Source organism: Rhinolophus sinicus, chromosome 8, assembly GCF_057876585.1.
Source record: "Rhinolophus sinicus isolate RSI-liver-muscle chromosome 8, RSI-T2T, whole genome shotgun sequence".
Classification (NCBI taxonomy): Eukaryota; Metazoa; Chordata; class Mammalia; order Chiroptera; family Rhinolophidae; genus Rhinolophus; species Rhinolophus sinicus.
In genome coordinates this window covers 55,499,407-55,513,454 of record NC_142508.1, presented here as the reverse complement: position 1 = coordinate 55,513,454, position 14,048 = coordinate 55,499,407, and the positions used below count along the sequence as shown (strand labels likewise).

The following is a 14,048-nucleotide window of genomic DNA, read 5'->3' as shown; positions in this document are numbered from 1 at the left end:
TCTCATCCCTTATGTGCTTGCTTATTCACTGTCATTCACTGTCATTCTTCCTTGCTAGGCTGTCAGCGCAGTCAGTGTCTGTCTAATTCTCTGTTACACACTTGGCACCTCGCACAGAGCCTAGCACACAGTTAATGCTTGAGAAATAGTTGACAAATGAACATATTTGTGAAGAAGCTTAGGAAACAGTAACGTCATTCTTGGTGCCAGCCAAGATGGAGTAAGCTCACCATATCCTATTTCTTCCATTAATTGCAACTGCCTTGGACAGAATTCAAAACTAAACTACCTGAGGACTCTGAAAAATAAACAACGGTAGACAGTTTGGGGAGGATAGTCAAAACCTCAAGAATCACCCATAAAGATGGGAGTTTCCTGTTTTGTGTCTTTGAAAAAAGAAAAAAAACTCTCTCTCGGCTTTGTCCCTAGGGTAGCCTGAGTCATGGAACTGCAGACTGAGTGAAGAAAACAAAAGCCACAAGAGAAATCCTCTCTGTTTAGCCAGAGAACCAGGAAAAGGGATGCAGTGAGCCTGAGAGTACAGGGGAAATACCTGTTTTTGTTTTGTGCTGTTTCTCTTTCCTTTTCTCCTGACTCTGCCCCAGGCTGTCCTCTCTGCGTGAACCACATGAGGTGATGCAGACACATACATCCCCAAGAGGAAACTCATCTTTCTAACCAGAGGAACGATGAAAAAGGACCTGTGAGAGCTGATGATTGTGAGAGAAATCCTGACAAGGAGAGATCTAGAGATAAGGATTCCCTAATTCTATGTATGTCCCAGAATAAATCCTGAGCTCACCCACAACCTATGCATGTGAAGAACAGGCCCAAAGAAACATAGCAAATGCTTTGTGAACTAAACTGCAACATAAACCAACTCCCTGAGTGGTGCCTGAGTGGAGCAACCAAAGCAACTTTGAAAACTGAACTGACATGGGAACCACCACTCAGAAGGCAAGTCAGAATGCGTGGTCTGAACCTAACTGGATTGGTTGCCTGTTAAAGTAAAATAAACAAAATCAACATTTTTCTGGAGGATTTTAACAGGATCCAGTCTCAGAACTTACTATACTATTCAAACTATCTAGAATACAATCCAAAATTACTTGGCTATTCAAAGAATTAGGAAAATGTAATCAGATTTCAAGGGAAAACATAATCAGTAGATGTCAATTCTGAGACCACCCAGATGTAGGAAGTATCAGACAAAGACTTTTAATCAGCTACTGTAACCGTGCTCCATGGGGTAAAAGTAAATGCTCTTGAAATGAATGAAGAGATAGGCATTCTTATCAGAGAAACAAACTATAAAAAAGAACCAAATGGAAATTTTAGAAATGAAAAACACAATATCTGAAATAAAAAATTCACTGAATGAGTACAATAGCAGAATAGAGATGATAGAGGAAAGAGCCCATGAACTTGAAGATAGAGGAAAAGAAATGATCCAATCTGAAGAACACAGAGAAAATGTATTATTATTTTTTAAATGAGCAGAGCATCAGCAATCTGTACAATAATATAAATATGGAAAACATTTGTGTGGTTGGAGTACCAGTGAGAAGAAAGAGATTGGTGTAGAAAAATGTATTTGAAGAAAGAATAACTTCCCAAATTTGGCAAAACACAAAGATTCAGGAAGATCTGTGAATACCCCAAAGGAAAAAAATAAATAAATAAAACCATGCCCACACAAATAATAATCAAGCTGCAAATAATCAGAGAAAGAAAAATCTTGAAAAAAATGACATTACATATAGAGAAAATGGTGATTCGAATGACGATAGATTTCTCCTCAGAAACCACGGAGGTCAGACGACAGTGAATGACATCTTTCAGTATTGAAAGAAAAGAACTATTTACACATAATTCTATATCCAGCAAAAATGTCATCTAGGAATTAAAACAAAATAAAGACATTCAGGAATAAAGAAATTCTCTCAGAGAGTTTGTTGCCAGAAAAATCTACACTGAAAGAAATGTCAAAGAAATCTTTCCAACTGAAAGGAAATGTTTCAAGAGGGAAACTTGAAAATTCAGGAATGAATGGCCAGCACAAGAAATGGCCAATAACTTGGTAAATGTATAGAGTATTTCCCTCCTCTTAAGTGCTTTAAAGTATGTATGATTATTGAAAGGGGTTTTCAATGTATGTGGATGTCCTACATATGATTATAATATAAAAATGGGCAGGCAAAGGGACCTATATGCTAGTAAGGCTTCAACATTTTACCTGAAGTGGTAAAATACTAACTCTAAGTAGACTCTGAAAGGTTAGGTACACATATGTATACCGAAATCCCCAAAGCAACTATTTAAAAAGTAATACAAAGAGATATAACCCAAAAAAGCCAATAGATAAGAGAAAATGGAATATGAAACATATTCAAATAATCTAAAAGAAATCAAGAAAGGAGAGAAACAGCAGGGGAGGAGGGCTGGTAAACAGAAGGGACAAACAGAAAACAAGTAACAAAATAATAGACCTAAATCTAACTATATCAATAAATACATTAATTGTAAATGGTCTAAACACACCAATAATTGCGCCATATGGGGTATTGAAAAAACAAGACTCAACCGTATACTGCCTACAATAAGCCCACTTTAAATACAGTGATGTAGATAGGTTAAAAGTAAAAGGATGGAAGAAATATCTACCAGCCAACACTAATCAAAAGAATGTTGGTTTGGCCATTGTTAATATCAGATAATGTAGATTCTAGAACAAGAAAACGCTAACTCTTTATGGATACGTGAAGGATGGTTTTAGCAAAATCCAGTTTGTTTGTCAATGACCTTTCTGGAAAAAATAATTTGTTCTGTTCTTTGAACTCTAGTGCCAACTGAAATTGCCAAGGACTAAAAAGCAGAGAAACGGATGTTTTTCTGATTTCTCTTCCAGTGATCTCACCCAACGCAGAAGACCACAAAGTCATTTTAGAAACTGCTTCCAGCTAAGGGTTGATATGCTCAGAGTACAAAGAGATGGAGACAACAACTTAAAAAATCATGCTATGATCCTATGACCCAGCAGTTCCACCCCCAGGTATAAACCCTACAGAAATGTGCACCAAAGACACGCATTAGAATATTCACGGCTTCACAATTTATCGTACCTCAAATTGGGTAACCCCTCAAAATGCCTATCAGCAGTAGAATGGATAAGTAAATTGAGGTATATTCACACAGTGGAATGTTATACAGCAATAAGAAGAAAGAAATCACAACTATACACAACTATATGGCTAAATCTCAAAAACGCACTATTGAACAGAAGTCAGACACAAAAGAGAATATACTTTATGATTCCATTTATATAAGTTTCAAATACAGGTCACACAATTCAATGATGTTAGAAATCTGTATCTTTGTGTGAAATTTAATTGAGCTGTATCTTTTTCTGCACTTTATGTGTATTATGCTTCAATAAGAAATTTAAAAGGTGTCACTCACTGAAATTTGTACACACTGCTTTGATATTTGACATTAATGGGATGCAACTTTTATTTAAAAAGAAAGTGGAGAAGAAAGCTCACAGTTTTTTGGTCTTTGCTCACTCATAATGTCCAATTGTTAACAACAGCGTAATCTGTCATTTTGTTTATATCACTCACAAATCACCAGCCAGCATGGTAGATGGAACCAACCGTCTGAACACGTTGGGTAGTGTGGTGGAATGGCAAGGATAGGAAACTGGAAATGAGAGGTTCTGGGGCTCCTTGGGTTACCTGCATACCTGATGACACAGGTAACCTCTCTGAGACTCAGTGCCCTTATCCATAAAATGAAGTGAGAACCACTCCTGGCTGGGTTATTGTCAGGTTTAAATAAGACCATGGCTGAGTAAGTATCTAGTATGTAATGATTTCAAATATTGTAGCTTTTTATATAATAGGATGACATTTAAGCACTTAGCCTGTTAAGAGTAGGGTATACTTTAATGTAATGTTAACACAATAGTAGCAATTACCCATTTTTTAGAATCAACTCTGCACCAGTTGTTTTCTTCTTTGTAGTCCCATTTACTCCTTAAAATTATTATTAGTGACAATCACAGTACTAATAATTACAGATCATGTAACTCCGTGGCCTAAAGATCCTTGTATATCCTCTGTAGTGGATGTCTTGGGGGTGTCACCCAGATTCTACCCTTCAAGACCTCCCAGCATCCTGGTGTGATAGCAGCTGAGGGCTCTCAGCTGAATCCACCTCCAGGAATTCCCCTTAGCCAAAGGGAGCTGCTTCTTCCAAGGTGACATCCCCTCCCCAGGGACATCCTGCATCCAGTGGCTGCTCAATACCTGGGAGCAAATGTTCTGCGTTCTTGACTCAGTTCAGGACACGTTCCTTTCCAGAGCTCTCTGTGAGATCGCTGGGGCCTCTGCTTCTATTGCATCCCAGTATAACTTCTCCTCCTGCCACATTTTAGTACACTCAGCAAACCTCCTGCACCCCAAATCAGAGCCTGTTTCCGGGTACTTAACCTGCATACTCTCCTAAAAACAATCTCTTTAAACTGGCTGGCATTAAGTCTCTTCGTCACCCTTTTGAGTTTTCCAGCACCATCTTTCATTTTCCCCACATATCCCTAGACTCCCAGTGTCGTGAGGTGCTCACAGTTACCCGGGGATCCCATCTTTCTATACATCCATGACCTCCCTTTTTGTACATCCTCTCCTGCCTCATATTCTTGCTACCCTGCGAAGGACTTCAGCTCTACAATTCTTTCTGACTCTCATCTTCCACAGATTTCTTTTTTCTGTACCGCCCAATGGCCTGTGTACATCTAAGTCACTCTAAGACTTGCGTTGTCTTGCGAATGATCGATTTCCAGGGAAGTCCCCCTCCTGACAGCTGTGTGTGCATGCGGAGCTGACTCAGAATAGACTGAAGAATAATGGCAATTCCTGGATCTGTCTGTAGGTGGCGCTGAGTTACCGAACGCTGGTCCGAGACAAATTTCACCTTCTGCAAATTGTTGCATAAGGCCCCTAATACAATTTCAGAAATGTAGAAAGTTTTCCACGACAGAGAAACAAAATAGCTTGCCATGCAAATGTACACAAGACATGGGGAGTGCAAGATGAGAAGGAGCTTCTGAAGGAGAAATCGTTTGACTTTCATTATGCGGTTTCAGTTGGAGGCTGATGGATTCTCCCCATCAGCTCGTGTTACTTAACTACAATGGAGATAGAGCATCCAATGTAGGTCTTAGCCTAACCTGGAGTTAAGAAGAAGTAGGAATCTGTACAAACACATTAAAGAAAATCACAATGACATCCACATAAAGTATGTGACTTCCGTATACTTAAAATTCACGCCATTTTTAATATTGTAAATTGAGTGCTGAGGTTGCTAATTCCAGTTAGAAAGCATTAGAAATATATCTCCCAATGTTAATAAAATGATAGAGAAGGTGGGTGGGAAGTTTCAAAGTCTAACAAGTCTTTAAAGGAGAGGAAATTGGATTATTCGAGTGAGGTGATGGCGGAGGGTGTCACCATCTATTTCTTTTGAAAGAGAAAAAAAAATGCCAGGGGCAGTGGTTGGCTTAATTAGTTAGAGCACGGTGCTCATAACATCAAGTTCACTGGGTTGATTCCCATATGGGCCAGGGAGCTGCGCCCTCCACAACTAGATTGAAAACAATGACTTGACTTGGAGCTGATGGGTCCTGGAAAAACACACTGTTCCCCAATAAAAAAAAAATTTAAAAATTAAAAAAAATGCCAGTCCCTTTCCCTTAGAGCTAATGTAAAGTATTGCTTATTGCAGTTTTTCTTAGATTATGAAAAAAATTTTAATCACACAGAGAATTCCAGACAGTAATACAAACACCCTTGAACTCACCATGCAGAGTTGACAAATGTTGCATTTTGTCCCATTTACTCCAGTTTTTAACTATTGGTTGTTTATTACTGGCACGTCCTTGTGTAACTGAAGGTCTTAGCAGGGCTACATACAGTCAATTTGGACGTATGCCAAATTCAAGTTCTGTAAAATTGGGGGGTTAAAGATTGTGTAACTTAGCATTTGTTGTTTTCTTGATGAAATGGTAGCGAATGGGAAGAAACCTGAACAATGCCAGAGGTATTTGTATCACTAAAACCTTTTTTCCCCCCAAAGCATCTTCACAAGTATGTTATCATTTTACTCCAATCAAAGCAGCCGTCAATAAAAATGTGATGAGGAAGGAAATGGAAGCCCAAGACGAGGGTTTATCTCGGGGTCGCTTATCATATTAGCAGCCGCCGGGATAAGAACCCCAGCTTCTGGACACCATTTTATTTAGCACACTGCCTAAACTCAGACGACTGCTAAGTTTGAGACCTGCACTCACTGGGGCAGATTTGTGCTGACACAGGGCTGCCTTCCTGTTTGCCTCCCCCACCCAGGGTTTTCAGGAATGCTGGGCACTTATGGGCCGAGATTCAGAATCTTTAGCTCTCACAGGGTAAAACCAGAGATGTTTTGGGGTTAGGAGAGGGGTTTATGGGCCTCCATAATTTCCCTGGGGACCTATCTTGAACTGGGGGTTTCTGTAAGGAGCCCCAGAACCCAAAGAGGACCTGGATTTTCTAAAACAGTCTGGGGCACCCCTCCTGCTGGGGCACCCTGCAGGGCAGAATGGAGCTTACCCAAGGCCCAGATAGGACTTTGAAATGTTATGGATTGGATTCAGCTGCTTTCAGGCTGGGGCAGTAACTGTTCCCTGCAGGTTGTGGGGTAGTGCACTCAGGCCCCGACTCGTGCTGTGTATCCACCAGGCGACTAACATCCTGAGCTGTGTTCCACGCCAGACAGTCCTGGCTTGCATCACCGTGCTGCCACTTACTAGCTACATGGCTTAGGCAACCCGACCTGTACTTGTAGAATTAGTAGGAGCCACATGTGTAATTTAAAATTTTCTAATAGCCACATTGTAAAAAGTGAAAAAACAGGTGAAATTCACTTTAATAATTTATTTTATTTAAGCTGATGTATCCAAAATACATTTTTGATGTGTAATCAATATGAAAAGTTATTACTGAGATGTTTTACATTTTTGGGGGGTGAGGGGGAACTAAGTCTTCAAAATGTATTTTATATTTATAGCGTATCTCAGTTGAGAACAACCACATTTCAACAGCTCAGTAGCTCATGTGATGAGTGGCTGTTACTTAGATGGTATAACTCTAGTTCATGGGCTGTTGTGAGGATTAAGTGAGATATTATACATGAAAGTTGCTTGACTGGACTATTAATAATGCTATTATTATTTTTATTATTCTTACCAACAAAAAGCATTCTCACACCCAGGGGAGCATCTTCTTCACTCTATTACCGACTCCTCGAACAATGACCCAGGAGAGATCCTACACAGAGCAAAGCAGAAAGGACCCAGCTCTCCATCACTCTTCATGTGGCCTCCATAATGAGACACTGGTGAGCACCAATTCCTCCCATTCCTGTACATATGCCCCTTTGTTCTGTGGCTCTGCCATTCCTTCCATCAACAGGTGGAGTCTATTTCTCCACCTGTTGAATCTGGGGTTGGCCATGAAACTTGCTTTGGCCAATGGGTCATTAGAAAAAGGGCCATTGCTATGGAAGGCAGTGTGGAGGTTCCTCAAAAAATTACGAATAGAATTACCATATGACCCAGCAATCCCTCTCCTGGGTAGCTACCCAAAAAATCTGAAAACATTTATACATAAAGACACTTGTACTCCAGTGTTCATTGCAGCTTTATTTATGGTGGCCAAGACATGGAAACAACCAAAATGTCCTTCGATATATGAATGGATAAAGAAATTGTAGTATATATACACACACAATGGAATAGTATTCAGTGGTAAGAAAAGATGAAATAAGACCATTTGTGACAACATGGATGGATCTTGAGATTATAATGCTAAGCAAAATAAGTCAGAGAGAAAAAGCAGAGAACCATATGATTTCCCTGATATGTGGTATGTGAACCAAAAACAACAAAAGAACAAGACAAACAAATAAGAAAGAAAAACTCATAGACACAGACAATAGTTTAGTGGTTACCAGAGGGTAAGGGGGGTGGGGGGTGGTAGATGAGGGTAAAGGGGATCAAATATATGGTGATGGAAGGAGAACTGACTCTGGGTGGTCAACACACAATGGGATTTATAGATGATGTAATACAGAATTGTACACCTGAAATCTATGTAACTTTACTAACAATTGTCACCCCAATAAACTTTAATTAAAAAAAAAAAGAAAAGAAAAAAGAGAAAGGGCCACAAGTAGAGATTTGAAATATGCTTGCACGTTGGGTCTTGCTCTCACTCCCTTCTGCCACCACACAAGCGAGCCGAGGCCAGCCTGTTGGGTGATGAGCAACACATGCTCCTAGCCGATATCCTGCTGACCACCAGACATGTGAGCAAGGCCTTCCTAGGCCATCCAGCCCCAGCTGAGCCAGCCCCGATACAAAAAGCCACCTAGCTAATCCGAAGAACCGTGGGAAATAATAAATACTGTAAGCCACTAAGTTTTCGGATGCTTCGTTAATGTAGCAAAACTTCACTGACACATCCTGACTCAAGGCTCAGAGATTCCTCTTACCTGGGGGTGGGGGCTAGTAAGGATCAAAAGTGTGGCCATCTCCCATACTAACTATACAGGACAAGTTTCCGACATAGGGAAAGAGGAGTCAGGGAAATGGTGACATTGTCAAAGATGAAACTCATTGGAGACCGTCAGCTGCAGTCCTGTACACGACAACACAAAAGGCTATATGCCATTGCAAAGCAAAATTGCCTGTTTCTGTTTAAAACCAGCTCTTTTGTCCACCTGTCCTTCATGTTTACGTGGGGCTTTTAAAGGTTTTTGAAATTTAATATTTTTTAAAGGTCTTTTGAATTTTATTTTTTATTATCAGGCCATACATGACCAAGATACACAATTTGAAATTTATAAAAGGGTATACAGGGAAAAGAAAGCTCCTCCGCTGCACCGCCATACCTCGGCCCCTCAATTCTGCTCCCCAGAGACAACTGCTATTATCAGTATCCTGGGTCACCGTCCAGAGCATTCACAAGCACGTACGTACTTTTCCATTTATATAAATGGTGCCTACGATAGCCATTATTTGACACCTCCCTTTTTTTTTCACTTAGTATATGTTGGAGATGGTTCTATATAAATTCAGTTAGAGCTGCCTTGTTCTTTTTAATAGCTGCACAATGTACCATAATTTATTTAACCACAATTCTATTGATTGTCCAAATGTATTTTATAATGTTTAAAAAGACAAAGCACCTTTAAGAAAATCTACTTGGCTAAGGTGGCCAATGAATCATTGTAAGTCATTTAGTGCACATTAAATTTTACAAAACCTTGAGCTTCAAAAGTTGACATGGAAGATGGGGTGGGAGGTAGAATTTGCTGGGTCTTCACACAGCCGTGGGCTAATTTGTAAAGCATAGTCTTTCGGTCTCTGAGCACAAAGGAGAAGGGACAAGTTATAAGAAGCTGAAAGTAGATGAAAAGGACTTTCTTGAGCTAGTCAGAAAGCCGTTGAGGTCCTGATTCACAGCTACCTGAGGAAAGTCAGGGTGCAGCTAGGCCCTCCTGGGCACAGCGGTGGGGGTGGGGTAGGGCTGGGGCACCGCTGGATAAAGTCCCCCCCTTCACAAATCGGAAAATAATTGTGATCAGAACACACTGATTCACAAGGGGACAGGATATTTGAAATCAAAGTTGGGGCTGAAAATTTGGTCCATGGATTGTCCGACCCCACTCATCCACTGCCCTAAGCTACACATTTGTCCAATGACAGCAACCCTGGGACTGGCAGATCTCCAAAGGGCACTCTTTGGCCATTAGCAAAACCACCAAGTGGAAAGCGCTGCCAAAACACGTGGCCTCCTCTTCCCAGAAAATAGAATTGAGACGTCTCGCTCACTCTTATTCCACCCAAGCACATCCAGTAAACGAATGTTGCTGGTAAAACTTGTCTTCCTTGCCACCCTCCCTTTCTGTACCCTCTGTTCTATGCGGTCCTTTCTTCTCCTATACCCACGGACCCTGCTGTCCTGGATGGCCTCAGGGGAACCCAACATTCCCTGACTCATCTTTTCCAGTCAGAGCTCCTTGCAGCATTACGCATGCCCTCAATAGAAGTTGCTGTTCTGGCCACTTGTTAATGCATTGGACAATGGTGTAGTCTGGTTTCACAGCTGTAGAGGAAATTGGTGCTCTCATATGCTGTTAATAGCAATATAAATCGATACAGTGCTTTTGGAGGGTAATTTGGCAATATCTGTTAACATTTAAAATGCACACACTGTGACCCAGCATTTCCACTGCTAGGGAACTCTTCACTTCAAAATAATCCCAGGCAAATGTCAAGATATGTACACAAGAATGCATAATAGAGCACTGCAGAGTGGTATGTAACAACAAAAAATGGGAAGCAACCTACATATCCATCAATAGGGGAACTGTTTAAATAAATTTTGACATAATCTTATGATGGGATACTACTTCATCATTAAAAGAATAAGGTAGTGACTTGGAGAGATATCCAGGATGTATTATTAAGTGAAAAAAATGAGTTGTAGACTAATCGATTTTACATGATTATATTTTTATAAAAATATACATATATAACATACACAGCCATGTCTATGAAAACATTTTTAAAAGCCCGGAAGAATTTAAACAGTTAACAGTGGCTTCCTTGTGGGACTAGGATTGTAGAATTGAAGGAAGGTATTTTTCTTTCTTGATTTATAAAATGTTTATAAATTGTGGTTATATGGGTTATTTTTATGGTTTTCAAGATTTGTAAAAAGTCCGTGTGTGTTCTAAAACAGCAGTCTATGTGAAGAGTGGTAGTTGAGTGGGTGTGGCATGTGCGAGAGATCTTCTGACTCCTTTCAATCAAGTAACTTTGGTTTTGTCTGTTTACTGGATCACCCCATAAAATTTAATTTGAAGGGTCCTGGGGCTAAAAAAAAATGTTTTCAAACTTCTGGCTTGACAGTTCATTTCTGCAACAGGACCCACAAACACTTTACCCCCCAAACTAAGCCAGGTGGCTGAGCAGGCCACAGGACTGCAGTTTTGCGTGAGGAATTAGAACATAGCATCCCCCACAGATGGCTGCTCCATCTGCTCCGAGGGGGGCTGGACTTGGCTTGGAAATGAAGAGGGAATTTCCACACCTGGGCACATTGGGGACTTACCTTCCCAACACTGGTATTGCACCCATAGGTAGCTGCCCCAGGTGGGGCACAGGTCTCCAAAGAAGGTCCCATTTGCTGCCACCTGGCATGCCTGAAGCCCCTGGCACTAGCCTGGGAAATGCCCGCATCCCAGAAGAAGCAGGAAGGACATAAAGGGATAGGTTCAGACAAAGAAGAATGACCTCACATTCATTCATTCCTTCATTCATCCACCCAACAAATATCTGTTGGTGTCTCCTGAAGACCAGGCATTGTGCTACGTACTAGGAGAGAAGTAGGATTCCTGCCCTCAAGTAGCTCAGGGTCCAACACAGCAGTTCTGTCTTTAGAATGTACCAGAATGCCCTGGAGGACTCGTGCAGACACAGACTTCCATTTCCCACCCGCCGCGATTCTGAGTCAGTAGATGGGGAGGGCCCCTTGAGAATTTGCTTTTCTAATAAGCTCCCAGGGGGTGTTCATGCGGCTGGCCCAGGGACTCCACTTTGAGAACCACTCGTCCAGTGGCCGCTAGTCAAATGGCCTAAAGCTGAAACCTACACCCTGAGAACTGGCAAAGAGAGGACGAAATTAGGAAACCTGTAGCTCCAGCGATACCAGGTGCCCACAGCGGGGAGAGGCCAGGCCAGAAACTTCAGGGTCATCCTAATACCTCTCCTTCCTGATTATGTAGGTGAATGAAATGCCTAGAGCGAGGCCGGGGAGAAAGGACAGACAGGTGCCGAGGCCCTGGTTTCCTCCTGGGCTCGCAGCAGACCACCTGCTTTCCCGGGACCCTGCAGGCCCCACAGCAGTCCTGGCACCAGAGAGGAGAGGCTCCCTGTGTGCTGGAGGATAGAGGTTTCTGAGGCCTTCGCATCCCCCAGGAGGGTGCAGAGAGCCCCCGCAATCCCTGAAATGGAATCATTGCCACGGGGTACATGCAGTTCAGAGGCAAATTTAATCTGATTTAGAAAAAGAAGGTCCTAGAGAAACTCTCCCATGTGAACAACAGATGCCACCAGGAACATTTGTTCAGCATTATTCACAATAGCAAGGATTAAGACAAAGCCCATACAGCTCTCAACAGAGGAAGAGACAAATTGTGGCATAGTTATGCAACAGACGAGATGGATAACCTAGCACAACATGTATCAAGATGGATAGTACACCTTGGAAACATAATGTTCAGAAGAAAAAAAAAAACAACCCACAAAAAGATAAAGAATGAAAAGAGAAAAAAAGTAAAGAGAAAGTACATTGCAGATCACACATACCCTATGATACCATGTAGTGTTTAGGGGTACAATGCATAGAAGGCAACATTAAAAACCACACATGTTATTCATAAACGGAATTCATGACAGGAGCCGACCAGGGAGGGCTTGACAGGAGCGTCGGCTTTAGATCTAATGTATTTGTTCCTTTGATGAGGGAATCTTAAGCAAATATGGCATACTGTTAAGATTTGACAAAATGGGTAGTGGGTCTGTGGGAGTTCATTGAAAAATGTTTTTTATTCTTGTCTATGTTTCAAGTATTTCAAAGAATTTTAAAAATTAAATTTAAAAAAGGAAGCGATTTTCTTGCACCCAGGTTGGGTGGGGAGCAAAATGCCCACCTGACCCACTGGGGTCCAGTGAAGGGATGAGCTCCAGCTCCCTTGCTTCCCTTCTCAGGGTTGTGGGCAGAGGCTGGCCAGTTTACCCGTGTTGGAGGCTCAAGGTCAGATACAAAGATTGTTTGAGCCTCTCAGAAACCTTTGCTGGGCAGAGGGTGCCAGGAGCTGCCCTGAATTCACAGCCAGAGCTGCAGAGCCCTACCTCCACTTCATTCTTGACGCTGACCCAGCTGCATTCCTCCTCCAGGTCCGAGGGGTGTCCAGTGTCCTGGGTGCAATCATGGGGAGTCTGGTGCACACAGAACTTATCCTGGATCTGGATGACCTCCCCTGAGCCACAGTTTATGGTGGCGTTGAGGCCCTCACAGGCCAGACTCTGGCTGACACCTGTGCAAAGGTAAGGTGACACCTTAGGAGGACTGATGGTCACGGATGGGCAAGTGCCTGGTTGATGGGAAGTGGATGGGTTTCAGAGGTCAGGACTGTGAGATGCAGGGACACCGTGGCAGCTGACTCAGCAGGGGTGAGAGGTTGGCTCTGGAGCCAGACTGCCCCAGGGTCAGATCCAACCCAGCCATGCACTGGCTATGTGACTCTCTGCAAATTACTTAGCTTCTCTGTGCCTCCTCTTCTTTGTAGGAGGGAGTCCATACCACACCCGATAGGGTCACTAGGAGGATTAAATGAGTTTATACATACAGAGTAAGGGCTATACAAGTGGCAACTGTTTCTACCTATTTTGAGTACCTTCCTTGAGCCTTATCTAAAAAGAATGCCTGGCACAGAATAGATGGTCAACTAGCATTTGCTGAGTGAATGAGTGATTTTAGTGAGTCTTCCTACTAGTCCTATGAGCTGAGCTATTGCAAACATCAGGCTCAGTGGGTTACTGTGCGGAGACCCCACTCCAGCTTGCTCCTAGCACATGGTCCACGCTCAGTAAACATTTGTTGAAAAAGAATGACCTGGCTCAGGTGTGCACAGCCAGAAAGTGGGAAATGCTGAATTCAAACTAGGCTTATCTGCCTGGTAGGAATGCCACAGAGTAGGGGTTGCCACAGAGTATAGACCAAAATCTGTGTTCATTTCCTATGGCTGCTGTAACAAATTACTGCAAATGTAGTGGCTTAAAACAGCATAAATTTATCATATTGTTATAAAGGTCAGAAGTCCAAAAATGGGTCTTACTGGGCTAATAATCAAAGTGTAGGCAGGGCTGGTTCCTTCTGGAGCTT

The 14,048-nt window shown here is 42.0% G+C and overlaps 2 protein-coding genes across 4 annotated transcripts in view; one reads left to right on the top strand and one right to left on the bottom strand.

Moving 5' to 3' along the window:
- LOC109459290 (polycystin-1-like protein 2) overlaps positions 1-14,048 on the bottom strand; it is a 45,188-nt gene that overhangs the window by 30,691 nt on the left and 449 nt on the right. The window contains 5 exon segments of the mRNA XM_088800753.1: positions 8,596-8,672; positions 8,674-8,706; positions 8,708-8,732; positions 11,214-11,319; positions 13,016-13,257. Of these exon segments, the coding sequence (XP_088656879.1) occupies positions 8,596-8,672; positions 8,674-8,706; positions 8,708-8,732; positions 11,214-11,319; positions 13,016-13,257 (483 nt within the window).
- The window catches only part of BCO1 (beta-carotene oxygenase 1), a 62,262-nt gene continuing 61,285 nt past the window's right edge, over positions 13,072-14,048 (top strand). For all 3 annotated transcript variants that reach the window (XM_074314530.2, XM_088800218.1, XM_088800217.1), the window contains exon 1: positions 13,072-13,210. The gene's annotated coding sequence lies outside the window, so the exon portion shown is untranslated. The remainder of the gene's footprint in view (positions 13,211-14,048) is intronic.